General features: G+C 45.9%; 1 protein-coding gene and 1 long non-coding RNA gene across 2 annotated transcripts; both read right to left on the bottom strand.

Annotated features, from left to right (window-relative positions):
* Nucleotides 1-16,401: 16,401 nt before the first annotated feature.
* Nucleotides 16,402-18,128, bottom strand: LOC130405078 (uncharacterized). Its single transcript, XR_008904284.1, has 3 exons — nt 17,772-18,128; nt 17,406-17,620; nt 16,402-16,920 (listed from the first exon to the last, which is right to left on the bottom strand). It is a non-coding gene; the product is annotated as an uncharacterized LOC130405078 (long non-coding RNA).
* A 4,808-nt stretch (nt 18,129-22,936) lies between these two features.
* LOC130404239 (uncharacterized) lies at nt 22,937-26,229 on the bottom strand. The gene is made up of 3 exons (XM_056608883.1): nt 25,760-26,229; nt 25,230-25,395; nt 22,937-24,960 (listed from the first exon to the last, which is right to left on the bottom strand). Exons 1-3 carry the CDS (start codon nt 26,227-26,229, stop codon nt 23,014-23,016), a joined length of 2,583 nt encoding a protein of 860 aa, XP_056464858.1. The 3' UTR covers nt 22,937-23,013.
* Between the last annotated feature and the right edge of the window lie 1,322 nt (nt 26,230-27,551).

Raw genomic sequence — 27,551 nt, 5'->3', positions numbered from 1 at the left:
CCTAATCATGTTTTGCATGATTAGGGGGGGGGCGGTCGCCCCCCCCCTGCTCCCCCCCTGAGTCCACCCCACACACACACCCACAGCAGGACACCGCATACACACACGCACGCACACACATGCACGCCAAACGCCGTGGGATTTAAGAGACACCAGGGCAGTTTAAGATTACCAAGATATGAATCGAGAGGTAGATGTTATAATTAGCAGGCAATGACAACTGAAGGCAGTATATTTTAATTAGGCAGCCATTCAGTGATAGTTTATCAGACAATATAATTAATTTATTTCTGAAGATGGAGGATGCTATATGTTTTAATTAGCGTGCTTGGAGAAGACTCAGGGTATATGTTTTAATTAGGGCAGTGCTGGTTGCTCTTCGGGCCCAGAGAGTGCAAAGATGAGATGAGTGTTAATCAAATCTGGAGAAATCAGACTAATTGTTTTTAACAGAGTGCTCTAGTGGTTTGACAGAAATAATCCCATCACCTACAATTTGTGATTGATTCATTCAGACTATTATGGATGACCTACTTCCGTTGGTGTTTACTTTGGCATTGTGCTGTTTGTTGTCACTATCTCCCGAAAAAGGCTCAAGACTCACCTGTTCAGAGTCCACCTCGACTCTGCATAGCCACCCTCCCACTTCTGGCCACCAATGTACATTGTATTGTATTATAGTACTTAAAGGGACTCTCACCTTTGTTGCATTTGAGAATTACAGCACATTCAAATCATCCCGCCTTCCTCCAATGCCCCACCCCCTAAGAGTACAAAACTTAGCGTACAAAAGTTCTAGACTCCCATGGGTTGTGTTTAGACTCCCATGGGTTGTGTTTAGACTCCCAGGGGTCATAATATCTACCAGGGGTCTAGTAAACAAGAAATTTAGCAGGTGGCTCACTGTAATTTTATGGGCTTTGTGTGATACCGTTTTGAGGCCCCATGTTGAAGGACAGTGGTCCCACTGAGTATAAGAAAGGTGTATGAGCATTACAAACAGAGTAGCGGGACAACGTAGCGTCTGAGGCCGAAATGGGTCCCCTAATCGGACTGAATGGTGCGGTTGTTTGCCAACGGTCTGGAGGTCTTCCTGGAGCTCCAGATTAGCGGGACAACGTCGCGTCTGAGTCCGAAATGGGTCCCGTAATCGGACTGAGTGTGGCGGATGGTTGCCAACGGTCTGGAGGTCTTCCTGGAGCTCCAGAGTAGCGGGACAACGTCGCGTCTGAGTCCGAAATGGGTCCCGTAATCGGACTGAGTGGTGCGGTCGGGTGCCAACGGTCTGGAGGTCTTCCTGGAGCTCCAGAGTAGCGGGACAACGTCGCGTCTGAGTCCGAAATGGGTCCCGTAATCGGACTGAGTGGTGCGGTCGGGTGCCAACGGTCTGGAGGTCTTCCTGGAGCTCCAGAGTAGCGGGACAACGTCGCGTCTGAGTCCGAAATGGGTCCCGTAATCGGACTGAGTGGTGCGGTTGGGTGCCAACGGTCTGGAGGTCTTCCTGGAGCTCCAGAGTAGCGGGACAACTTTGCGTCTGAGTCCGAAACGGGTCCCCTAATCGGACTGAGTGGTGCGGTTGGTTGCCAACGGTCTGGAGGTCCTGAGAATCATCCAGGGGAGCGGGACCACTTGGCTTCTGAGGCCGAATCGGGTCCCCTTGTCGGACTGAATGGTGCAGTTGGTGGCCAACAGTCTGGAGGTCTTCCTGAGGCTCCAGAGGAGGGTAACTCTGTGAGTCCGAGTCCGAGATGAGTCCCCTAATCGGACTGAATGGTGCAGTTGGTGGCCAACAGTCTGGAGGTCTTCCTGAGGCTCCAGAGGAGGGTAACTCTGTGAGTCTGAGTCCGAGATGAGTCCCCTAATCGGACTGAATGGTGCAGTTTCAGTACGCCGTGGACCACTTTGATCTGCCATCGTCAGTCGCTACGGTCGCTACTCGCTACTGTCTGCGGTGGAATCAAAACAAACCCTCTAGTTGAGTACGCGCCTTGATGACGCGGGCCCGAATGCGCCACAAGAAGCAGACGGAAAACCTTATATGTCCATGCAGCAAACAGACATGTCTGTCGGCCAATAAGGTCCTTCGGTCCGAAGAATTTTATTGGTTGAAGTTTTCACTAAATATTATGAGAGTGAAATAATTGTTTGTTTTTACTCCTGGTGGGTCTGTCATGCATTTTAGAGTGTCATTACCTTATTAATACCAATTTAACCTTATCCAAAAAAAGTGTGAAAATGCAACAAAGGTGAGAGTCCCTTTAACTGTGTAGCAACATTGTATTGTATTGTGTTGCATTGTATTATAGTACTTTGTGTAGCAACTGCAGTAGCTGCTATCATTGCTGTAACACGGGGAATCGGTTGGCCTAGCGATTGTTGTACTTGCACTTGGTTCTATGCACTTCTTACGACAAATGTACTTATTGTAAGTCGCTTTGGACAAAAGCGTCTGCTAAATGCCCTAAATGTAAATGTAAATGTTGTCAAGCCTTGATAGCTAACAAATGTATTTTATTTTACGGCCCAAATCTAAAATACATACATTTTGAGGAAGATGCATCTTCTGTCATCAACGACAATAATGATATAATCGTGCCACTTGGTGAACTTGATGGGAGTATAACATAAAGTATACAACAAAAAAAACTCTAAAAACGGTATCAATGAGGACTTGGGAGGTTCAATTTATCTTGTTAAGAATGTTTTCGACTGCCTAGTAGTAGACATATTGCAGATAGTTAACAACTCTCTCCAGTCAGGCAATTTCCAAAAGCTTTGAAAACTGCAGTTATTAAACCCCTTTTAAAAAAGCGCAGCCTAGATGCCTCTATTATTAACAACTACAGACCAATATCAAATCTACCCTTCATAAGTAAAATCATTGAGAAAGTGGTCCTCCTGCAACTTAATCACTTCCTGGAATCAAGTGGTTGCTATGACACCTTCCAATCAGGATTTCAACCCCTGCACAGCACAGAGACCGCCCTTATTAAAGTTGTAAACGACATCCGTCTTAACACAGACTCTGGCAAAACCTCAATACTAATGCTACTTGACCTCAGTGCTGCATTCCACACTGAAGACCATACAATACTTCTGGACAGGATAGAAAACTGGGTGGGCCTTTCAGGCACAGTCTTAAAGGTCCACTATGCAACTTTTTTAGCCAAAATTACATTAATTATTATTATTATTCTGATTTCTGGGTCGTTTGGTGGGTGTGTCATTGCCCCAAGTCGCTTCTCCAAGGAAAAAGCGAACATGCAACTTGCTCTGTTCGGACCGACACAATCCGGATGTGACGCAGCGGAAGTATCCAATCGCGCCTCGAAAATGAAGTCAGATTGTAGTTTCGAAAATGCTTTACGGCACAGACACACCCCCAAACATGGCACCGGCTGTATATAAACAGCCAGTTGCGAGGCAATTGTTACAATCATCATGGATCCATCGACCGATAAGGGACCCAAGAGGCGACTGTCGGTGGAACAGAAGGAGAATAAGAAAAAGTTGGACCAGAGAAGAGACCAGACACGAGTGAACCTAGGGCAAGCTTTTGCGGAATGGCGTCAAGTAAGGGAATCCGATGACTGCAAAACGGACGCCGACTTGGCTTTGTTGCTGATGAAATTGTAAGTAGCCTACCCTTTGGTGAACTTCGTCTTTGTAATGTGGTTTGATAGTCTGTTGAACAAATGTGTTTGCGCAACCGTGCATGGTGAGCCCTGTAAATGTAAATGGACTGCATTTATATAGCGCTTTATCTAACCATTGGCCACCCAAAGTGCTTTACAATATTGCCTCACATTCACCATTCACACACACATTCACACACCGACGGCGGAGTCAGCCATGCAAGGCGACAGCCAGCGCGTCGGGAGCTAACAGTCAGGGTTAGGTGCCTTGCTCAAGGACACCTCGACACTCAGCTAGGAGGAGCCGGGGATCGAACCAACAACCTTCAGGTTACCAGCCAACCCGCTCTACCTCCTGAGCTACTGCCGCCCGCAACCTGTATAGGGTTGCCAACAATCAGAAATGTAAATAAGGGACACACGAAGCGCGAGTGCGCATGTGTACACACTAGGGGTGAAACGGATCAGTGTGTCCACGGTTCGGTTCAGATAACCGTTTTGGGCCTCGGTTTCGGATACGGTTCGGATTAGGATCATGTCCGTGATAGTAAATAGGCAGACTTTTTTTGACGGAGGGTTTGGGGGAGAAACACAAAAATGAATGAGACCCACAGGCTATTTGCAATGTGTTAATTGACTGCAATCAGACAACTTGCAAGGCTTTTTTGTGCAATAAATGTTCCCCTAAATGCATTTGAAAACATGGTGCACTGAGTGTAACATGTAAGGGATAACGGCCGACGAGGCTTAGAACTCTGGCGACGAGCGCAGCATGAAGCCAGAGTTGCCTCTACCTGTCCATTATTTCCATCGAACCGGTCGACCTCGAAGGCCGTTATCCCGCTTATCACCCGTTTGTATTTATCTCCCGTATATTTAGAATATAATTGTATCAATTAATTTCTTTAAATTTAGGAATCGTGCGCTTGAAAAGCCCAGTTTGTTTTGAACGCTGACAGGATGAAGGGAGGGGCGGGAAAAGTCTCATTGGCTCGGGCAGCACTGGAGAGAATGCATTCCGCTGGGTCCTAAACACCCTTTTGTATCGGACGTAGGCTACAGTAGGAAAAATACGCTACATAAGGCAATGCCTTCATGAAACCGAAATCCGCGGATCTCCAGAATGCTCCGAACTGTGGTAAACGAACCAAACGGATTCGGATACAATTCGAATCCGCTGCAGGCCTAGTACACACATGCATTTGCTACTACTGTGTTACTACTGTGCTAGGCTTACTGTAGCAAGTCCTATCCATTTAATAATTCATACCATAATCAAAAGAAAAAAAAAAAATTCTTCAACCACATCTATAATAAGCATGTACTAAAGACACATACCTTAACTTCAGTTTTGTATTTTCAGTCTATACAGACTACACAATGAGCCTCCCGACTCACTTCCACTTCGGGATGTAGCGCTTAGGACGCAATGAAGATCTTGAGTACGCCACAAAAATTCAGCCAGCAGCATAGGTTAGGTGAGAAACTGTGATTTATTTTCCACGCTTGAAAAAGTGAAATGGCAAAGCCAAACAAAATACTTTGATAATCAAAACCAAAAATCAACCAGAGGGTTGCTCACTTGCAAAGTTCCATTAACATGAGAACCACCGAACATATACCAGCCTCACAGCAAGCCGTCTCTCTATGCCTCCAACAACCCCAAGTACCATAATACATTTATAACCCTAACCCTAACCCTATCTTATAATGAAATCATATTCGACCACAGACTTCATAAAACGTCTTAACAGTTTGAATGTTGATGATGAAGTTCAATGTTGCAAAATGCAAAATACCATAATAATTAAAAATAGCAAATAACGTCCCCGTCCCCCTTACAAACAGTGATATTCTTGCATCCCAATCAGGCAATGATTGCATTTCCAGGTGCTCGTGTTGCCCGGGGTTCAAAATGTTTGGGGTCCCAGGAAGTGGGTGTGGCTGTCAGTGTCTGTTTGCTTAATGCAAAATGTATGGGTTAACAGCAGAGAATGGGTTATGGAGCATATCGGCTGGTACCTAACCGATTGTGCGGATGTTTACAGGCAAGTAACTGAAAGGTTTTGTTGTTTGTGATCAATATGTCTCATGACGAGACGCGGTTGCCGGCACCGTGCGTCATTCTCAACATAAACAGATGTGTGAATGCGTGTGTGCATGTTGTTCATCTTACGTGTTGCGGGTAGCGTCCTATGTACGTGAAAAGGAGGGGCTTCCATTTCACATTTCCCTCGACCTCACAAGGCTTGACGCTGGGGTGGCGAGACAAGAAATCGGCCACCATGTTTTGCTTACCCGCCCTATACTGTAAATGAAACTTAAAAGGTTGCAAAGCCAAAAACCAACGAGTTATGCGTGCATTAGTGTCCTTCATTGTATCGAGCCATTTCAAGGCTCTATGGTCTGTTTCTAGCACAAAGTCCCGACCCAAAAGGTAGTTACAAAAAGTGTCCAACGCCCACTTCACAGCAAGGCACTCCAGCTCAATGGCTGAGTACCTACCGTGTTTCTCGGGGAAACAGCTTACGGCTGATGTAGGCCACCGGCCGCTGCTGCTCTCCCTCCCCCTGAAGTAGGACTGCCCCCACCCCAACTCCAGAGGCATCAGTCTGTACAGTCCATTGCTTTTCAAAGTCCGGGCTCTGGAGCACAGGACCACTGCAGAGCGCTTCCTTAAAGTCCATGAAGGCTTTCTGATGTCGCGGGTACCACCCAGCTAACCCCAAGAAGGACCGGATATCCTTTTGTGTCTTGGGCTTTGGACAGTTGCGGATGGCCTCAATCTTGTCCCTCTGAGGCTGGATCACCCCACACCCGACCACATGCCCCAGGTAGCAAACCTCCTGCTGAGAACCCTGTAGAGGCTTGGGGAACCTCCCGGTAGGCAAACATCAGGTAGGGAAGCCACCGGTCCCAGTCCTTGCCATTAGCATCCACAAACTTCCTCAGCATCCCCTTAAGCGTCTAGTTGTACCGCTCAACCAGGCCATCGGTCTGGGGGCGGTAGGGGGTGGTCTTAATTCCCTTTATACCTAGCAGTCTATATACCTGCTTAAGGGTGTTAGAGAGAAAAACTGTTCCCTGATCAGTTAAAATCTCCTGGGGAATCCCTACTCTGGAGAACAACTGTAGGAGTGCAGGATCCTTGACTTAAGCTACAGGGAACCACTAGCTGCTCAGTACTATCACCCTCAGGTTGATGATATAACAAGCTTCCACGCACAAAGTAATTCTCCCCAGCAAGTGCTTTTGCCCGGCCTGTGCTTACTCCCTCAACCTCAGTAGCCTTCCTAAATAGCTCTTTAAGGGACTCATCCTGCTGCTGTAGCTCTTTTAGATCACCCGGGACATCCCATATATCCTCCCCCTCACTAGGAACAGCTTGGTCGTCAACCCTAGACATAGCTTTAACTGTGCCAAACAGCTTCTCCCGTCTGCGTTGACTGCGACTCTTCTGCTCCTTGACTCTCTCAGGTGGACTAATCTCTTCTTGACTAAAAGGCATGACATCTAAAAGTGTCTGGGTGTCTGACTCATCACCCAACGCCCTCTTAGTCTGAGCTCTCGTAGCAACCATACTCACAGGCCGAGTAGACTGCACTAGTTCAGGCAAGATCGCGACATCCTGACCTAATACCACTGAATGGCTCAACCCTTTAACTATACAATTTTTAAGCCTATAGGTTTGGTCATGCACTTTTACACATATATCCGCTGTGGGATACTCATGCTCATCACCATTAACACAGCATACCCTGACACGCCCACCTTTCAGCATGTCTGGCTGACCCACCATGTAGGGGCGCACCAGGGTCTGGGTGCTGCCAGTGTCAAGAAGAGCCCTTACTGGTCTGCCATTAACAGTAATGTCAATTATCTGCACTCTACCCGCACACAGTTTCTTTCCTAAGCTCAGGCACAACACATACACCAGCAAATGTACCTCTTTCCTGAGCAATCCCTGGCTAAGTGACCTGGCTTACCACAAGTGTAACACGCTGCCTCGGTTGGTGGGGGTTCGGGTTGTTGAGGTGTCTGTGGGTCGAGGTGTTGTGGAGTGTGGTGTTTTCGGTTGAGGCTGATGTTGTCTGTGGCTTGGGCCCCTACTCTGCTGGCTATTTCTAGGACTAGCCCCACTCCCATAACCCCAAGACTTACCCGTCACCACAGGTTTGCTTTAGCCTTGAAAGCGGAACTCCTTTGGTCAAAGGCAGGCAGCCAGAAAAGTGTCGACCAGCTCTGCCGTTCGGTGTCCTGTTTGCGGGTCGTGCTCCTTGACCCACACCCGCACCTCTGTGGACAATGAGTGCATGAACTACTACAAGATGAGGATCTCCTTGATTTCTTCAACTGTCTTGCCAGCCGGTTTAATGCATTTGTGGAATAAATCCTTTAGTCGGTTGTAGAACTCTCTCGGGGTCTCCCCTCTTTCAATGTTTGGATCCTGGAATCTTCGAGGGTAGACTTCGGCATTTATTGCATACTTCGCCAAGATGGCTTCTTTGACCTGGAAGTAATCCATTGCATCATATGGATCCATGGCCACATATGCGGACCGTGCTCTTCCCGTCAGATAGGGCACAAGGAAGACAGCCCAGTCAGCTGGAGGCCAGCTGTAGGCTGTAACCAGCCTCTCGAACGTGGTCAGGTACTGCTCCACATCATCGCCGTCTGCCAATTTGGGCCCGGCTGCCCGGGTCCAGGATACTGGGGACGATGCTGCTGGGTGCAGTGGAGCTGCTGGCGGTCCGGCTGGCGGCTCGTCGGGTGGCGCTACAGGCAGCCTGGCTGGTGATGCTGCTAGCGCTGCAGGGGCCGCTCCATCTCCATCACCGCTTCTCCGATCCCGCCCCAGCTCATCATGAAGTTGTTGAGCTGCATTTGGACACTCCGCCACCCCTGCTCTTGCTTGAACGCCTCACGCTCCTGGGTCTGCAGGGTCTTCTGTAGGAGGCTAAACAGAGATGAGAGGTCCAGCAACCCAGGGTCTCTTCCCATGCCAGCATCCTCATCTGGCTCACCTCCCACAGCTCCTTCTTCCTGCTCACCCGGCTGGACTAGGTCATCCTGTGCGCGCCGTCTGACTGACATCGTTCGTCGTATCAGAGCCCGTCTCGTCGGCTTCCTCTTCACTGCTCCAGGGGGCGCCACGATCCCACTTCTGACACCACATGTGAAAATGAGCCTCCCGAATCACTTCCACTTCGGGATGTAGCGGTTAGGACGCAATGAAGATCTTGAGTACGCCACAAAAATTCAGCCAGCAGCATAGATTCGGTGAGAAACTGTGATTTATTTTCCACGCTTGAAAAAGTGAAATGGCTAAGCCAAACAAAATACTTTGATAAACAAAACCAAATATCAACCAGAGGGTTGCTCACACTTGCAAAGTTCCATTAACATGAGAACCACCGAACATATACCAATCATATTCAACCACACACTTCATAACCCATCTTAACAGTTTGAATGTTGATGAAGTTCACTGTTGAAAAATACCATAGTAATTAAACATAGCAAATAACGCCCCCCCCCCCCTTACAAAAGTCATATTCTTGCATCCCAATCAGGCAATGATTGCATTTCCAGGTGCTCGTGTTGCCCGGGGTTCAAAATGTTTGGGGACCCAGGAAGTGGGTGTGGCTGTCATTGTCTGTTTGTGTAATGCAAAATGTATGGGTTAATGACAGAGAATGGGTTATGGAGCATATCGGCTGGTAACTAACCGATTGTGCGGATGTTTACATGCAAGTAACTGAAAGGTTTTGTTGTTTGTGATCAATATGTCTCATGACGCGGTTGCCGGCACCGTGCGTCATACTCAACATAAACAGATGTGTGAATGCGTGTGTGCGTGTTGATCAGCTTACGTGTTGCGGGTAGTGTCCTATGTACGTGAAAAGGAGGGGCTACCTTTTCACAGTTGTGTAGAGTCTTATCCGAGCTAGCTTTGATGTATACGGGGAATGGGTAAGCTAGCAATTGTTAGTGCTTGGCACTTGGTTCTATGAACATACTTACTGTACCTTATTCTACCTTATTCTTGTTCTATGAACATACTTACTGTACTTATTGTTTCTCCTTCTTCTGACAAGAGTACTTATTGTCACTTTAGATAAAAGCGTCTGCTAATTGCCCTAAATGTAAATGCAAGAAACTAATTGAGAGTGCTTTCAAGAATCATAGCCCCCGTAATGTAATTCGATTATAATTTTTTTTTAAATCGTTAACAGAAAATGTTCACAACTTTTCTGATGGGAAAAACTGGAGAACATGAATGAGTCTTTACCTCTCTATTGGATTAAAGAACATTTTTATTTCTCGGTGCTCAGAAAAGGGCACTCGTATCTTCATGCAGATCAGGTGATGCCATGTTAATTTCAAGTTGGTTTTCAATCGGTTTAAGAGGAGAATATTTGGTAACACTTTATAATAAGGTGCCAGAATAAATAGCAAACTAGTCATGACATAACCGCTTGTAAATATTTGTTAATTATGACAAAAATATCTAACCCAATAACGAATATTTTTTTCCTCATTAATTAAATATTAGTTGTTTGCGTAACCCTAACCCAACCGTAACACATGACCCTAACCCTAACACACGGCCCTAACCCTAACACACGGCCCTAACCCTAACACACGGCCCTAACCCAAACCATAACACACAACCCTAACCAGTGACACTCTGTGGTCAGTGAAAAAAGAAATATGAACTTGTGCCAAATAGATATTTTAGTAACAATAAACAAATATTAACAAAGGGTTAGGTAATGATTAGTTTGCTAATTCTTATGGCAACTTATTATAAAGTGTTTCCGAATATTAAATATGCAACAGTCAGGCCAGAAGTTTTATACACATGCAGAGGGTAGCAATCATACAAACTGCGTGTCCAATCAATCAATCAAACGGACTGAGCCATGTCCAGTACAACTTTTTTGTGAATAATGAGAATAACGATTAAGTATTTCAATATTTGCCGTGTTCATTATGGCCCATGACTACAACAAGGCCTTTGCTATACCACAGTCCTTTGTAAACTACTGCTGATATCTCTGACACTGTTTATTTTGTCTAGCCAGCTTTCCTGAAAGCATGAATCAGACTGTATACTCATTATATTAACTAGCTTCGACAACTGCTTGATGTGCAGGGGGGGACATCAGCCTGTGCTAAAGTACGCCTCAAGGTTGCCTTTCTGTGATCTACACAGGTGATCGAGGAAGGGCAGTTTCCAGGCTCATCTCTTCAAATATAAAATATCTCCCAGCTGAGACTCTTCAAACAAATAGGTGACTCAAAGTGTAAAATAAGATCACTATAGTCAAAGAAATACCTATGCTTCGCCTGAGGGACCTGATCATGGTGGATTTGGGGAGCCAAACTGAGCTCAATCATCCCCTTGAGCTCTAGACTGAGTTGCCCACCTGACTATCGTTGGATTGCCCTAACACCAACCAACAAGGCAGCATATGCAACAGACAACAGTTATGCAATGCAGAATCACAAATATTTGTGTGTATTTAATCTGCGATCCACCTGTTTAGTTGAGCATAATCGGAACGCTTATCCTATTTCACTAAATGGACAATACTGCTAAGCCATTAGAGACTACACCTTTACCTAAATTGTGACTGAAACATGGGGAAGGCCTGAACAGACATGGGCCTATTTCAGTCATCAAAGGGTGAGTTAAACTTGCTGAGCCGTGTTCTGGCCAGTGGCAGAAAGCTGTTGCACAGCCTTTTTGTGATCACTGATTGTTCTTTTTGGGCTCGGCTTCAGAGGTATCTTTTCAAGTCTTTCAATCAAGCAGTATCTACAAAAATGTGTACTGACATATGCCATGCAGAGTGACTCAAGCTTAGCTACACAAATGGAAATGAAGGCTGCTAGGGTTAGGGTATGTCCGACATCGTTCTCAATGCCTGTATCTACTAAATATATAAGGTTTGTTATAATGCTTGAGAACACTTTCCCTCTCACGTCTTGAATAAAGTTTCTCTGCATAGCAAAACCCAATGCATGGGATCAACAGAAAACGATTCTGTGGCTGGCCCTCACCGAGACGCTCTGGTCTCTTTGATAGAAACCTTCTGCCTATAGCACTCCTTTCCAGCAGTAGCAGTTCCCAGATAAATCGAGGTGCTCTGAATGTAGACAAAATATTGCTCCTCAAATATTTCCCCTTTTTTGCATCATTTGGTGTATACATTGAGGATATGCTCTCAAGAGAGATTATGAATGATACTCTCGTTACCAGTTGAATGTTTAGAAAGCTTGCGTTTCAACGTTTCAAAAAGGTCTAACATATGTAAACTATGAATTTTGGTAGTTCTAGTGTGAACATGAATTATTAACACTAGAACATGTTCTCGTGTGACACCAATCTACAATTATTATTGATAACCCATCAATAATGCACTGTATGGTGCAAGCGGGCATCAGCATTTTAACGAGCATTTTTAAGATAAAAAATTATTATGTAAAATTTAGACATGATCAACTTTCTCCTTTGCGTGGACATTGAATATGGTTCTTCTCTGGGGGCTGAGTACAGCAATTTTGTTCTGGCTAAGTTGACAACTGAGCTGCTGCTGACTGCTTGTGCTTCCTGGATATTGTTTGGCAAAGGATGGTCTGAATCTGAGGTATTTGTGGCAGACATCAATGGGGCAAACAACTTTCATGCCATCTCTAATATGAAATCTCTAGTGAGTGATTAATGGTAAAACCTTTTCTGCCACCTACCTCCATGCTTCCCCTGCACACTGGCAAGATTGGCATTGAACAGAGTGGGTTATCCTGTACCTGCGAATTCGGGACTTCCTGCTCAAGGGCGTCAGTTTGGTTTTTAGAAGTGGTGGGGACAATAACCATAAGCTTGAGTGTGGTTTGAAAAGTGCTAGGTACCCTTATGTAAGCTATGCATCCATTCAACGCTGCATTACAATATAATCTACAGTGTATTGTCAGGTGTTGAAAATCCAATTCGAACAATAAAAGTTGAAAACCACAGTTTGTGTTTTGGCTTGTTTTGCAAAACGGCGTTGGAAACACCAGGGTATTGGCTCGGGATATGTAATACTAATACATCAGGACAAAGAACAGTGTTGGCAATTTAACACTTATCTTGACATCAAAAAAGTTTACCAGACAAACAATGCCAGACTGTAAAGGGGGTACGAAATGAAACGAGGTACTGAGCATCAGCCTTTGGAAGACAAGCAAGGGCTGCTGGTAGCATATGTTATGTTGCATTAAAAAAGAAAAAAAAACAAGCGCCCAGAGGACAATTGCATCTGCCAAATCCTGACCACCAGTAAACACTTGCGAAGGACCAATGTAGACTTCTCTCGTTACAACATCATAAGCAAATTGCCCGCAAATAAAATCCCCTACAGTTTAGGATCATCACACAGGTTATGCAAGAACATATTTATGTCAGGATAGGCCTACCAGGCTCCAAGTCACCACCCAGAATCAGATCACAATCGCTTAGGACCGTGGGTAACCTTTGGCCAGGTCATTACTAGCAAACAGAACCAGCAGCAAAGTTTACATAAACCGATTTCTTACCATATGTGGCCCTCCACATGCAGGGTAGATGATGTATCCACATCGTTATCCAGTGTCACAAACATGCTTTTTACAGGAAGCAAAAGGACCGGCTATTTTCTGAATAAAAATCTCAATTTTGGCTGTCTGTCTTGAAACTTCTGCACTCGACGGGGCGACAGGATCCCATACAAAGTGAACGTATAGACGCGTATCGGGCAAATTTTTTTGATTTGTTTTGATTTGTCGCGCTCACTTTCGCCGTGCACAGGCAAGCGCGTTCACGAGGATTTGTGGCGCGACAAATTCGCTCGAGTTGAAATTTTTCAACTTTGACACGAATTTCGCGTGATGACAGCCAATCAGCGTTCAACAGCGTGGCCACTGAGTGACATGTGTAACGTAACAGCCAATCAGCGTTCAACCGTAGCGTTCAGATGTAACAACTACCCCAAATGGGACCTTCAGGGCAGCGCTTGCTAAGGTTAGGGGATAGGAACTTCCAGGCAGCGCTGCCTTTAAGGCTCCGTTGGGGGAACAAAACACCATCAAGTTAGAAAAGCCACTGTGTCCGCTGGTGGGGCCCCATGTTGTCCATAATTTGCCCTTTTTATTTTTTCGCCCCTGCCCTTCAAACAGTCTGAGTCCGCCACTGTGTGTGTGTGCGTGTGTGCAGTGTGTGTGTATGCAGTGTCCTGTCTTGAAACGTCTGTGCAGTGTGCGCGTGTGATAAATAAATAATTTGCCATAGAGCCTTTAGACAGCTCTTCCATAGTTCATAAGAGACATTTTTTCGTGAGAAAAAAAAGACGTATACATAACAGGGCTAACTAGGGCTGTCAATCAATTAAAATATTTAATCGTGATTAATCGCATTATTGTCCATATTTAACTTGCAAATTGCAAATTAAACGCACATTTTTTTCTAAATATATCTTAAAAGATGATTCTGATTATTGATGAGGATAACATTTATTATTTTCCACACTTCATGAATAGATCCATGCAGGAGTGTGAGGGTCGCCCGATACCATTTAACAGGGGACTTGTCATGTCATGTTTTACAATCCAAGTGGGGACCATCATTTATGTTTTCCCATGTAAACGCACTGACAGAAGCAACAGTTGCAGTTGGCAAACACTCATTGAGTGAAACAATAGGCACAGACAGCTCCCTTGCTGCAGTGAATGGAGTCCCCTCTTTGATATGTAAATATCGCTTAAGTATTCAAGTCCCCTCTTGGCAACTTCTTTTAAAGAAATTTAAAAAACACATTTGAAGTTATATTATGACAAAAGAACTTAAAACTAAACTCTGTATTATGTTTTTGTATTTTTTAAATGACCAGAAATAGAGGTCCACACTTGGTCAATGAAAACCGATAGTCCCCTGTTGGTAAGGTAAACGTGTATGTGTGCGCGTGTACGTGTGTATGTGTGCGTTTGCGCATGCTGTGTGGGTGTGTGTGAGCTGCAGGCTGCTTGCCAAATGTGCACTGACCAACTTGAGTAACTTGTGCGACAGGCCTGCCATTATATAGTAGTAAGATTGCTGGTTTGGAAATAGTAACGCGTCAGATTACTTGTTACTGAAAAAAGTGGTCAGATTAGAGTGACAACTAATTAAAGCGTTACTGGCATCACTGCCTGTAGGTCACACTTTAGACATGTAGGAGATCAGATGGTTCTTGTAGGTCACACTTTAGAGATGTGTATTTTTGATTTTGATTTATTCGAAATAAAAGACATATAAAAGGGATATAAGAAAACATGACAAAGTGCAAGCTCTTATTTCCATCAATGTCCCTGATGTTACAAGACAGGACATATATCCACATAAAACCAAACATTAAACATCAGAAAAAATAGACTATGAGAGGCTACACACATAAAAGAATCTTCCCTAACCCTTACTTTCTGTATTAAAGTGCAAAGTGCATACATAGCGGACACCAACAGACAGCTCACATGGAGGAAGAAATGTTAGGAGATCAGATGCTCCTTTGTAAGTCAATTTCGTGGATGTAGGAGATCAGATGCTCCTTTGTAGGTCACTTTAGCGGATGTAGGAGATCAGTTGGTCCTCGTAGGTTACTTTAGTGGATGTAGGAGATCAGATGGTCCTTTGTAGGTCACTTTAGCGGATGTAGGAGATCAGATGGTCCTTTGTAGGTCACTTTGGCGGATGCAGGAGATCAGATGCTCCTTCGCAGGTCACTTTAGCGGATGTAGGAGACCAGATCGTCCTTTGTAGGTCGTTTTAGCGGATGTCAGAGCTCAGATTGGGTTCTACAAACTTTGTCTGACATTTGAACCCCTGCATGTATGTCTGTATGTTCATTTGTAATTGGCCTGGGATTGTACAGAATAGTTGATACTCCGGTATGGCTCTCCTAGTTAACAACTTCCTGGGTCCCTCAGGAACAAGAGGACAGATAATTAGGGTGCACTCACACTAGGCCATCTGGCCGTGGCCGTGGCCGTTTTAGCACCAAACCGTGCTCAAATCTGCCAGTGTGAGTGTGGCCAGTAATGCCAGGCCAGGCCAATTTGGCCACTTGGGAGAGGTGTGCTGCTACGGCACGGGCCGCTACGGTACAGATGCTAATGAGCCGACGCGCGCACACGCACGGCTACGCAACCTGAGCTGGATGACATATAGTCCATGCGACGCCCACGGACATAATAAAGGCGACGAGCCTTCTTTCCCATTAAACGGTAAACATATATCCAAATAAGCAACAGACTCAGCTAAGTGTGAACTGTGTTCTGTGTGTTGTTGTCCATTGTTGTTAGAACTCTGACTGGCGGCAGACTTTATTATGGTCCATGCAGCGGACGCTTGGTGATGACGTGTAACTTACGACGTGATGACGTATGTACAAGAAGCCTACCGTGGCCAGGCCACAGTTGCGACGCCCAACGGCCACGGCCAGATGGCCTAGTGTGAGTGCAGGCCAGAGAACAATGGGGCCATTTGAGCACGGTTAGGTGTGAAAACGGCCAACGGCCACGGCCAGATGGCCAAGTGTGAGTGCACCCTTAACAATGTAAATGATCACAATGGAATTTCTTTGATGAAACAGAAAGCATTTGTGAATTGACAACCACATTTATCTGTGTTTCAAAGTAAATTTTAAGCTTCCATCATTAAACAGAATCTGTGCTCTGACAGCAGATAATTAACCATACAAATGTTGAATTTGAGAAGGCAAGAAAGAAGAAAAAAATTATTGGGCGGTTAGAAGACTTGATTGTAGAGTCACTAGTTGTAAGCCAACATGTATTATTTTGGCAGACGGCCAAACAAAAGCTTTGATTGTAGTCATCCAATAAGGGTCTGGCAAAGCATAAAAACGTGGAACTGGAACATTGTTTATTTAAAGAAGATGCAAAACATTAGCAAGAACATGCAAAAAAAATGTTTAAATACCAGCAAAACATTAAGCATACCCAAAACAGGGGGATTGGATGATTCCTGATATCATTGAATCACTGAATGATTAAAATGTGGTGTGAAGCGGCAACTTTAGAATCCGTGCACACGTGTTTGCTTCCGGGAAGACAAAAGGCAAATGTGTGACAGTGTGCAAAAAGTTTAAAGTTGGCTCTCCTGGGAATCCCAGGGGAGGAACTCTGTCCGCCCCAGTGACGAACATGAGGAGCTGGTTCAGCGTCACTCGGTTCTCCGTGTCCTCCACCACCAATACAGCATCTCCACCTGCAATGTAAAAGATAGGACTTCAGTCAATATAATTACTCAAGGCAAATGTTTTTGTACACTTCACCTAGCCGAAAATAATCATTACAGATTAATATATCAACCTAAAAATTCTAAACAACACTTTCAATCAAATGAATGCACAATGTTTCTAATAGTTTACCGCAGGGGTGCTTTGTTGGGGCCTGCAAAATCCTTTCTGCAATATTGGGATCTTACATGATGAATAGGTCACATATTTTTGAAAAAACCATGAATGGTAAAAAATCTCAGAAATCCCACCAAAAATGGGATTTCTGTGACCTACATTTTTTTTTATGGACCAAAATGTCTGACGGGATAAAATAAAGACAGAAGTCTGTACACCGCTAGGCTCCCTATGAACAACTCAGTTAAGAAGGCAATCTATCGGGCGTAGTGGATACTGCCAAGCCCTATTTCATCAATTCCCTATTTTTCATTTCAAGTTACCAAAGTATGCATACCTTCCACATCGATGAGCCAGTCCCTCCAGTAGCCAACTGCCCGCTCCTCCTCTGACCGGCATGAGCTCCCTCGAACAGAGTAGTTGACGGCAAACATATTCATCACCTGCTCTGCTGTCAGTGGGGCAGGGGGTCCACCTGAAAACAGCCTTCTCAAGGCAGTGCTCCCTACTGCAGCCTGCAGCACCCCCAAGCACTCCAAACCTTGCCGCAATCTTTGAAAGAAATTCCAAAAGATTGTATTAGTGACATTACTACTTGAATAGGAAAACAGTGCCTTTTTAGGTTTAAAACATTATTTTAAAAGATTAGGGTCGTGGAATAATTACATTTGGCAGTGTTTTAACAAATCCCATGAAAACCTACCTTACTCAAAGTAACAAAGGAAAAATTAATGTGTTTAAATAAAAGAGGTCTTAGTAGTGATCTTATATCTGATGTTCCTTCTATGCGTGTAAGATCAGGAGTATGGGAGTGATCTGGTAAGTGATCTCCTGTATAACCCACTGTTACGACCGTGGTCGTAGTTTTTGTATTCTGTTGCGTTTGTGTGTGTGGCTTTGTGTTTCTTGTCAATCTCCTATGTAAATAGGAATTTGCCATTCCTGGGTGGGGATTGGTCCACTCATTTCGGCCGGGGATTGTGATTGGCCGAGGCAGGAAACCGTAACAGGAATAAAAGGAGTAAAGATGGCCACCGTGGCAGCCAACACTTCCATCCTCCTCCTCTCCCAACAAGCCACACGTTTACGAAGTCCTGTATTTCAGTTTAGAAGTTTCTCTGTGAAATAGTAGGGTTGGGCTGCTATTTCGGTGTGTATTGTTTTCTCTTGTTTTAATTAGAAAGGGAGCTCAGTTGATTGTTGATTGTCCATTTTGTTTCAGATAGGGAAGTTTTGTTTGTTATTTTGGCCTGGCCCCTCTCTGAAGCCTACCTTACTTACGTTGATAATATTGTGTGAATAAATCCTGTTTTCATTTAAAACTGAATAACGTGTGCTCGTGGCTACTTGTGAGTTGGGGAAGATGGGGGTTTTTCATGTTGCGTCCTAGGCCCCTAGAATGGGGCGTAACACCCTGCCTACCTGCTTGACCTGGTTTATGCAGTGCATTAAGCAGACACTTTTCATATTAAATGAATCTACGTATTGGGCTAAAATGATCAAAACACTTACTGTTGGAGAGGGACATGTAGTCTGTTGTCCAAATAGAAGGGGATGCAGCCACCCTCGTCACTGCAATGGGTGAATGCTATAAACATAAAATAATAGTGTGTGGTCAGCAAAATCAGTCACATATATTTGAACAAACAAACCAGATTACAGACACTCGCATCTTGACCCATGCAGCGTTGTATTTTTAGGTATATATACTGTATATGCTGTATATTACGTCTGTCAAACAATTAATAATTAATTAATCAGATTAATCACAGGGTAGCTGTGGATTAATCATGATTCATAGTGATTAATCGCCATTCGATATACAGCTCTGGAAAAAATTGAGAGACCACTCCAAATGTTCAGTGTCTCGTTTTGCTGTCTACCAAATTCCCAATAAGAATATAGTCATTAAGAGCATTTCCATTAAGTAATGTAGAGATGAAGATTTAAGAAAAATAACAGGTAACCCTTCCTTTTACAGTCCCCTAATTACTAGGTATTTACCCGGTACATACATGGTAAATCATAGTGTATTACTGGGTAATTACCACTGGTAATAAGAAGGTAAATAGAGAGGTAGTTACCCAGCAAATACATGATAAATCATAGTGTATTACTCGGTAATTACCACTGGTAATAAGAAGGTAAATACAGAGGAATTATCCGGTAAATTATAGTGTATAACTGTGTTATTACCACTGGTAATAAGAAGGTAAATACAGAGGAATTACAGCTGAAGTACTAAGTAAAACCTCCACTATTACCCATCAACTCAACTAAGTAGCGTGTAGTTGTAACTGTTTTTTATTGTGTACTTCCTAGGAAATTAGGCAACCAATTCTTATAAACACCTATTATCCAAGGTTTATGTTGTTAACCGCCCAAGTTTAATGATGTACTATCAAGAAATTAGCATAGTGCTTTCCAATAAAATACTTTTTCTTAGTTATTATTCGTAGCTACACCCATTTAGAAAGGGTTTATTCGATTTACCACTATGGAATTACTTACCTGTAACAACCTCTGCAGGAACAGTTTTCCTTTAGTGTTATGGTACATCTTCTTAAATACTGGGTACAAAGCCATTTGTTTCCATGGTATTACCAGGTTCTTACCATATAATTTATAATAGATACATTCCATTATCCATGCAGTCAACACAAACTTGTACCATGTACGTTCTGCGATGTTACCAAGTTAAACACGACAATTTACCCAGTAATTAAGCTGAAACTGTACTGTAAAAGGAAGCCTTGTTTGTTTCCATGGTATTACCAGGTTCTTACCATATCATTTGTAATACATTATTCCCTTTTCCATAGAGTCAACACAAACTTGTACCATGTACGTTCTGCGACGTTACCAAGTAAAACACGACAATTTACCCAGTAATTAAGCTGAAACTGTACTGTAAAAGGAAGCCTTGTTTGTTTCCATGGTATTACCAGGCTCTTACCATATAAGTTGTAACTCGTTATTCCCTTTTCCATGCAATCAACACAAACCATATATGTTCTGCAACATCGTTCACCAGTAGTTAAGCACTTTAATTGTTGTTATAAAACCGCAAACCACTGTTGATGAAAGGCACATTAAAATTAAACAAAATCAAAGGCTTATCTTTCAAACAATGCATATCTCACAAACCGGCACTGAACACTGAATAAATCAGACAAAAAAAAGAGCCGTCCACATCAACTCAATTTAAATGTTACTGATGGTGTTTTCATAAAACACATGACATTGTTATGGCAAGTGACCACAAGGAAGACTGCTTCAACCTCTTCAATTTGAATAAGTGGTGAATGCCATGCAGCAATCTGCCTATGGGAGCATCTTTGTGGTCATTCGCAAACCAATGAGTCCACTCGATGAATGAGAGATGACTCTTTAGTGTCTTCTCTGTGAGGTATCCCTGCAGTCTCCACATCTGGGATTTGAAGGCTGACAAAGACCTGACCAGGTACCTCCAAATCTCACCTTCCATACTGTAATAAAGAATCAGAAGACAAGAAAATAAACATTAGGACTGTCAATTAATGAACATTTTTAGAACATGTAGAACTCAAAGATTATTTTGTTTATCAGTTTAAAAAGGATGCTGGTCCTCTGGCCATTGTGTATGGTCATATTGGAAAGAGAAAAAGGCATAGCCATAAATACAGTTAATAGGACGGGAGGGGACAGGCTGTTAGCTCCGGTTAGCACTTTAGCATCGAGCTAGCGGAGCTTCTGTCATTCAAATAACTCGGACATGTTGTTTAAAACCTATAACACCCAATTTATTAAAATATCCGGATTTAATCGGGCTCTCTCCCATAAGTACAGTTAATAGGACGGGAAGAGACAGGCTCTGTTAGCCACGGTTAGCGCGATGCTAAAGAGCAGCTCTACCGGAGCATGCCATCTCAACAGGTGCAAGTTAGCCTCCGGTTTGATATTCGCCGGATATTCGGTTTACCACCCATTCGGATTCATCAACATAAGTGCAATACATTACGGGCTTAGTATGTTGAGGACGGTTTAGGACACCGTATCGCAAAAATCACAAACACATGTTGTCGCCATCGATGTCTGTGCAACAACGTCATTTACGTTCTGGCTGCTACCTGTTCTAGGGACCGTCAACAAGTTACACTCACCGATGGTGGCAGAGACGTTACCATGGATTTGTTTCTGGAAATAAATCATATAAAATAACATAAAAATCACTAAAAAATACATTTTGTCACCTGATTGTAGTAGTAGTTGCCAATGGTGGGCTGCTACTTACTGCAGGTAACTTTGCTAATATATTGCATTATTGTTAAACGGGATGCAATTAATAATTTCAAATATAGTTTAGTCTATTTTTGTTGAATATTAAACTATTAACTGCATTATGATTAAAAAACTATATTGCAATATATTTGTGTGACTCACCCATTTCCTGAAACAATTCCATGGTAACGTCTCTGCCACCAGTCGGTGAGTGTAATTTGCTGACGGTCCCTAAAACAGGTAGCAGCCAGAACTTAAGGTTACAACCGTAACCCCGGTTATCTGATAGCATGAGTGAGGTATCTCACATATGGGTACGCCTCCCCGCGTATCCCTCAGAAGCACTTTATCACTACGCCAGCCGTGATTGGCTGGCCACGTCTGACGCACCCCGGGTCAGCCCCCTATATAAGTATCTGACCGTGCGTACAGCGTCATTCAAGGTAGCAACCTCTTCTCGCTCACCGCAAGAAGGGCAATCCGGTGAGATACCTCACTCATGCTATCAGAGAACCGGGGTTACGGTCGTAACCTTAAGTTCTCTTTCAAGCAATCGTGAGGTATCTCACATATGGGATATGTTTACTCCCGTATTGCCGGACAAGCCAACCTCAACGATACGTGACCATTCCAATCATGACAGAGCGCCCTGCGCTCCCCCTGAGGTCACACTCAAAACAGCGTGAGCCAAGCGAGGCGCAGTAACGTCAAGTCGGTAAAACCTCATGAACGTAGTGGGTGAAGCCCAAGAAGCGGATTCGCACACCTCCTGCAACGAAACCCCTTTAAACAAGGCCCACGACGTGGCAACGCCCCTTGTTGAATGCGCATGCAAACCAACAGGCGCCTCCAGCCCTTTTGCTGAATAAGCCAAAGCTATAGCCTCAACAACCCAGCGTGATAAACGCTGTTTTGTGATAGATTTACCCTTGTGAGGGCCAGACCATGAAACGAACAATTGATCCGCCTTCCTAAACGATAGAGTCCTTGACACATAAGCTCTCAGAGCGCGTACAGGACATGCGTGTGCATCCGCCGTTGCTCCTCAGAGGTGAACGGCGGAGGGTAGAAAGCACTAAACTCCATGGAAAGGCACGAGTAAGACGTGTCCATGACTTTAGGAACATACGCCGGATTCGGCCGCAGCGACACCTTAGAGTCTCCAGAGCCAAACTGCATACACGACGAATGCACCGACAAAGCGTGTAGATCACCAACTCGTTTTGCTGAAACTAACGCCATGAGCAACGCCGTCTTAAGGGAAAGCGTTTTCGCGTCCACTTCCGACAATGGTTCAAAAGGAGGCCCCGATAAAGCCCCCAACACCAGTGGTAAATCCCACCCAGGTGATAGAGGCTTTGACACAGGGCGCAAACGACGTGCTCCCCGTAGGAAACGACAGACCAAGGGATGCTGTCCCACCGTCTTGCCGTTAATACCCACGTGACATGCTGATATGGCAGCGAGATACATCTTCAGCGTAGAAAACGCCCTCCCCTTGTCAAAGAGAGACTGTAGAAATATCAACACAGTATCAACAGAACACTGGAAGGGGACTTCATCAGTAGAAGTACACCAATCCTCAAAGACACGCCATTTAGCCTCATACACAGTACGCGTCGAAGGCGCCCTCGCGCTTTGGATGGTCATTATAACATTCTGTGGCAGGCCACATGACGTAAGATTCATCCTTTCACGGGCCAAGCCCAGAGAGCCAGACGTTCTGGGTGGGGATGAAAAATGTCCCCCCGAGCCTGGGACAACAGATCCCTGCGCAGCGGGAGTTGCAGCGGTTGTGAATAAAGCATTTGCGTTATCTCCGCCAACCACTGTTTCTGAGGCCAATTCGGCGCTACCAGAATAGCAATTAGACCCTCGGTCCTTACTCTGTCTAATGTCGGGGTTATCAGAGCCAACGGGGGAAATGTGTAAAGGAGTGTGCGCGGCCACGCATGCGCCAATGCGTCCACCCCGAGCGGAGCCTCTGGATCGTTCAGAGAGAAGAACAGGGGACATTGTGTGTTCTCCCTGGAGGCAAACAGGTCTACTGACGGGCACCCGTAGCGGTTCCGAATCAGTTCCATCACCTCCCGGTGAAGTCTCCACTCTCCATAACGAGGGTGCCCTCGTGAGAGTAAATCCGCGCCGTGGTTCATCACTCCAGGCACATGCGTTGCCCTGAGTGAGAGTAGATTGGCGCTGCTCCAGAGGATCAGTTTGTGTGCCAGTCTGTGTAGTTGAGGGGAGCGCAAGCCTCCCTGCTTGTTGATGTAGGCCACTACCGTCGTATTGTCTGTCCTTACCAGAACATGAGCGCCTGTTACATACGGCAGAAAATGTCTCAGCGCCAGGAACACTGCCATAAGTTCGAGAACATTGATGTGAACAGAGCGCAGTTCCGATCTCCATCGGCCGTTCACCGATCGCCCTTCGTGGGTGGCACCCCACCCCCATAGAGACGCGTCGGTGGTAACCACCTTCCTCGCACATATCGTGCCAAGTTGCACGCCTTGTGTAAGGAAATACGGATGTTTCCACTGACGAAGCGCCAGCGTGCAGTCTACTGGAACACATATGCGTCGGTGTGCATGAACTCGTGGGTCCAGACCGAGACTCGACACCCAGCGTTGAAAACCCCTCATATACAGCCTGCCAAGGGGAACCGCCATCAGAGCTGACGCCATCAGACCCAATAATCTGTGGCAATCCCTCAGTGTGACATAATTTCCCCTGCGAAACAAAGCGAGACATGCATGTATCGCCTTCACTCTGTCCGGAGTTAGTTGAGCACTCATTGTGACTGAGTCCAGAGACAGCCCGATGAAAGTTATTGACTGGGAAGGGGTCAGTACACTTTTCTTCAAGTTGAACCTGAACCCCAGCGATGACAAGTGTGCCATCGTGTGTTCCGTATGAGCAATTGCCTCCTGTGCTGAACTCGCAGCCAGGAGGAAGTCGTCTATAAAGGTTGCCAGACGAATCCCTTTCGTACTGAGTGGACCTAACGCGGCCTCTGTGCATTTCACAAAGACTCGCGGGCTTAGTGACAGTCCGAAAGGAAGAACCGAAAACTCGTAAATCACCCCTTGAAAGGCAAATCTGAGAAACTTTCTGTGCGGGGGGTAGATTCGGATATGGTAATATGCGTCGGCCAGGTCCAGGGTGGTGAACCAATCGCCTGGACGTACGAACCTCAGCAGTGCTGAATGTGTCAACATCCGAAATCTGTATCGTCTGAGATGCGTATTCAACGCCCTCAGATCCAATATAGGTCTCATGCCCCCTGCCTTTTTCTTTATTATGAAATATCTTGAGTAGAACCCGCTCATTGCTTGAGCTGGTGGAACCACTTGAATGGCGCGTTTCTCCAGTAGAGACTTTATCTCTGCTGCAAGAAAGTGAGCCGCTTCCCCCACTGCCTGCGAGTGTATTATTCTCGAGAAACTCGGAGGGGAATGCATAAACTGGATTCTGTACCCTTTTTCTATGGTTTTCAGAATCCATTCTGATTTCACAATTGGCCGCCAGTGCTGCATTCGCTGTGCGATTGAGCCCACTGCCGGCGCCGGCGCCACAGGTGGAGGAACGGCGCCCGCTTGTGGCAGGGAGCGTTGCGTCCCCCTGTTTATAGCCTGCTCCGACAAAGAGCTCATATGGCTTATTTTTTGTCTTTTTTCCAAAAGCAGTGCCCTCGGCCTGGGTGCACTAGGGGGTACAATTTTATTGCTGAAAACATGTGTGTGTTTTCGACAGTGGAGGGGTTCTGGAAGTGTAAGCTGTCCTGAGTCGCAACGGCAAACCCTCCGGACATACCCCTTTGCTGTGGGAGAGGAGCGTGCGTCTGGCAGACACGTTTTCCCTCTCCCGGCAGCGAGCTAGGCGGACTGCTTAGGCCTCTTGCCCGGGCGTGGGCGAAGTGGCGCTGGCTTGCCTCCATGCTGATCCACTGGTGCAGCTGGTTTGTTGGCCCACGCAGCCCCAGCCTCAGTCTTGGGTTGAGCTGGAGGTCTGGGGTGCGAACCAGGGCGTCTCGCAATCCTGTAGGTCGGCGGTGGCCTCGCCGCCACCTGTGCAAAGGATGGCCGAGAAGTCGGAGCGGGAGGAGGCTGCGTCTTCCTGGGCATGCAGAACTGCAGAGCCTCCCCCTCCCGTTTATTTTCCTCACAGCGACGTTGCATGGTGGTCATAGCGGGGCCGAACAAGCCCTTTGGATCCACCGCGACATCGAGGAGCTGTACTTTCTCGCGGTGAGAGAGGCTGGATAAATTGAGCCAACGTGCTCTCTCCTGCGCCACCATGGTGCCCATAGCCTTTCCAGAAGCCTGCACGGTGCACCGGTGAAGACGGAGGCATAGGTCGGTCACGACACGCATCTCGTCCCAGAGTTTGCGGTCCATGACACCCGACCCTGACATCTCGTCCTGTAGCTACGCCTGATACGCCATCAGCATGGACGACGTATTGAGGGCCCGCACACCAAGAGCAACAGGCTGCGACCAGGTGCGGGTAGCCTCTTCCACACACTCGGGGAACAAGGGGAGAAGTTGCCTCTCCGCGCTTTTCACCCGAGGTAAACGCTTGCCTTCGTACCGGGAACCGGTCTTTTCGGGCGGAGCGTTGGGCCATGGAATTTCCAGCTTGGCGGCAGCGCGCCTGCACACGTCATGTAGGCTCGTGCCGATAGTCGGGGAACCGCTGTCATCGCCTCTCGCACCCTCTGGGTGCAGGTCAAGCAGGGTTCCTCGTAATCCAGCCTCTTCGACCGGATGGAACGGGTCGGCGCCGTCCTCTTCAAATAGGATCGGTTCGTCCGAGCCATCGACCGAGTCCAGCTCATCGTGGGCCTCGCAGCCCCCCAGGTATTCGGACTCGGTCATCACCCTTAGGTCTTCTTGCTCCATCCTTTCACCCCAGTCGGTGCTCGCGCCCGCTGTGGCTACTTGGATATGGTCGCTAGGAAGGGGGGCCCCCGACAGCAACGGGTCATCGTCTGTCAGGCTAACATGGCGAGCTAGCCGACGTTGGAGACTTTTCATAGGGAGCCGTGCGCAGTGGTCGCAGGTACCCATGGGAGCCAGTGCTTCTCGGGCATGTCTCAGCCCGAGGCACTCATTGCAGGTGAGGTGGGTATCTCTCTCCGAGATATGGTTCCCACAAACGCACACCCGTCCAGGCTTCCCATCCACCGTTTGAGGAGGGGGAGAAGCCATGGCTTAACTGCAGTTTGGAGACTGGCCAGTTGTATTTTTATTTATTGCAGCTTTGCAGCTGATTCGGTTTAGCTTTCCAGCTAGACGTTCCCGGTGACTAATGTTTGGATACAAGCTAGACACTGTAGAAGCGAGTAACCACTGTTTGGAGACAGGCTGGTTAAAGATAGATGTTTGGTGACAAGTCTATCCGTCGACAACCGCTTAGTAAGGCACTAGCGCCCGGCGAGCGAGTGGTAAGCTCACTCTGTGGACAGTAGCATAGAACCTCGGCACTTAGCAGTATCGTCAACAATTACTTCTGAGCGAGAAGAGGTAATTGAATGACGCTGTACGCACGGTCAGATACTTATATAGGGGGCTGACCCGGGGTGCGTCAGACGTGGCCAGCCAATCACGGCTGGCGTAGTGATAAAGTGCTTCTGAGGGATACGCGGGGAGGCGTACCCATATGTGAGATACCTCACGATTGCTTGAAAGAGAACGTAAATGACGTTGTTGCACAATCGATGGCGTCAACATGTGTTTGTCATTTTTCGCGATACGGTGTCCTAAACCGTCCTCAACATACTAAGCCCGTAATGTATTGCACTTATGTTGATGAATCCGATTGGGTGGTAAACCGAATATCTGGCAAATATCAAACCGGAGGCTAACTTGCACCTGTTGAGATGGCATGCTCCGGTAGAGCTGCTCTTTAGCATCGCGCTAACCGGGGCTAACAGAGCCTGTCTCTTCCCGTCCTATTAACTGTATTTATGGGAGAGAGCCCGATTAAATCCGGATATTTTAATAAATTGGGTGTTATAGGTTTTAAACAACATGTCCGAGTTATTTGAATGACAGAAGCTCCGCTAGCTCGATGCTAAAGGGCTAACCGGAGCTAACAGCCTGTCCCCTCCCGTCCTATTAACTGTATTTATGGCTATGCCTTTTTCTCTTTTCAATATGACCAAACACAATGGCCAGAGGACCAGCATCCTTTTTTAACTGATAAACAAAATAATCTTTGA

Source organism: Gadus chalcogrammus, chromosome 15, assembly GCF_026213295.1.
Source record: "Gadus chalcogrammus isolate NIFS_2021 chromosome 15, NIFS_Gcha_1.0, whole genome shotgun sequence".
NCBI lineage: Eukaryota > Metazoa > Chordata > Actinopteri > Gadiformes > Gadidae > Gadus > Gadus chalcogrammus.
The sequence above is the reverse complement of the archived record's forward strand: the minus strand, read 5'-3'. Positions and strand labels throughout refer to the sequence as shown.

What these genes read in the sequence shown, in the direction of transcription:
- LOC130404239 (XM_056608883.1), bottom strand. Translation starts at nt 26,229, where the DNA reads ATGGAGCAAGAAGACCTAAGGGTGATGACCGAGTCCGAATACCTGGGG. An exon ending in ATGCTGATGGCGTATCAGGC is followed by an intron (nt 25,396 to 25,759) that starts GTAGCTACAGGA and finishes TCCTTTGCACAG; the next exon opens with GTGGCGGCGAGGCCACCGCC. An exon ending in GCCACTTCGCCCACGCCCGG is followed by an intron (nt 24,961 to 25,229) that starts GCAAGAGGCCTA and finishes TTGTCGGAGCAG; the next exon opens with GCTATAAACAGGGGGACGCA.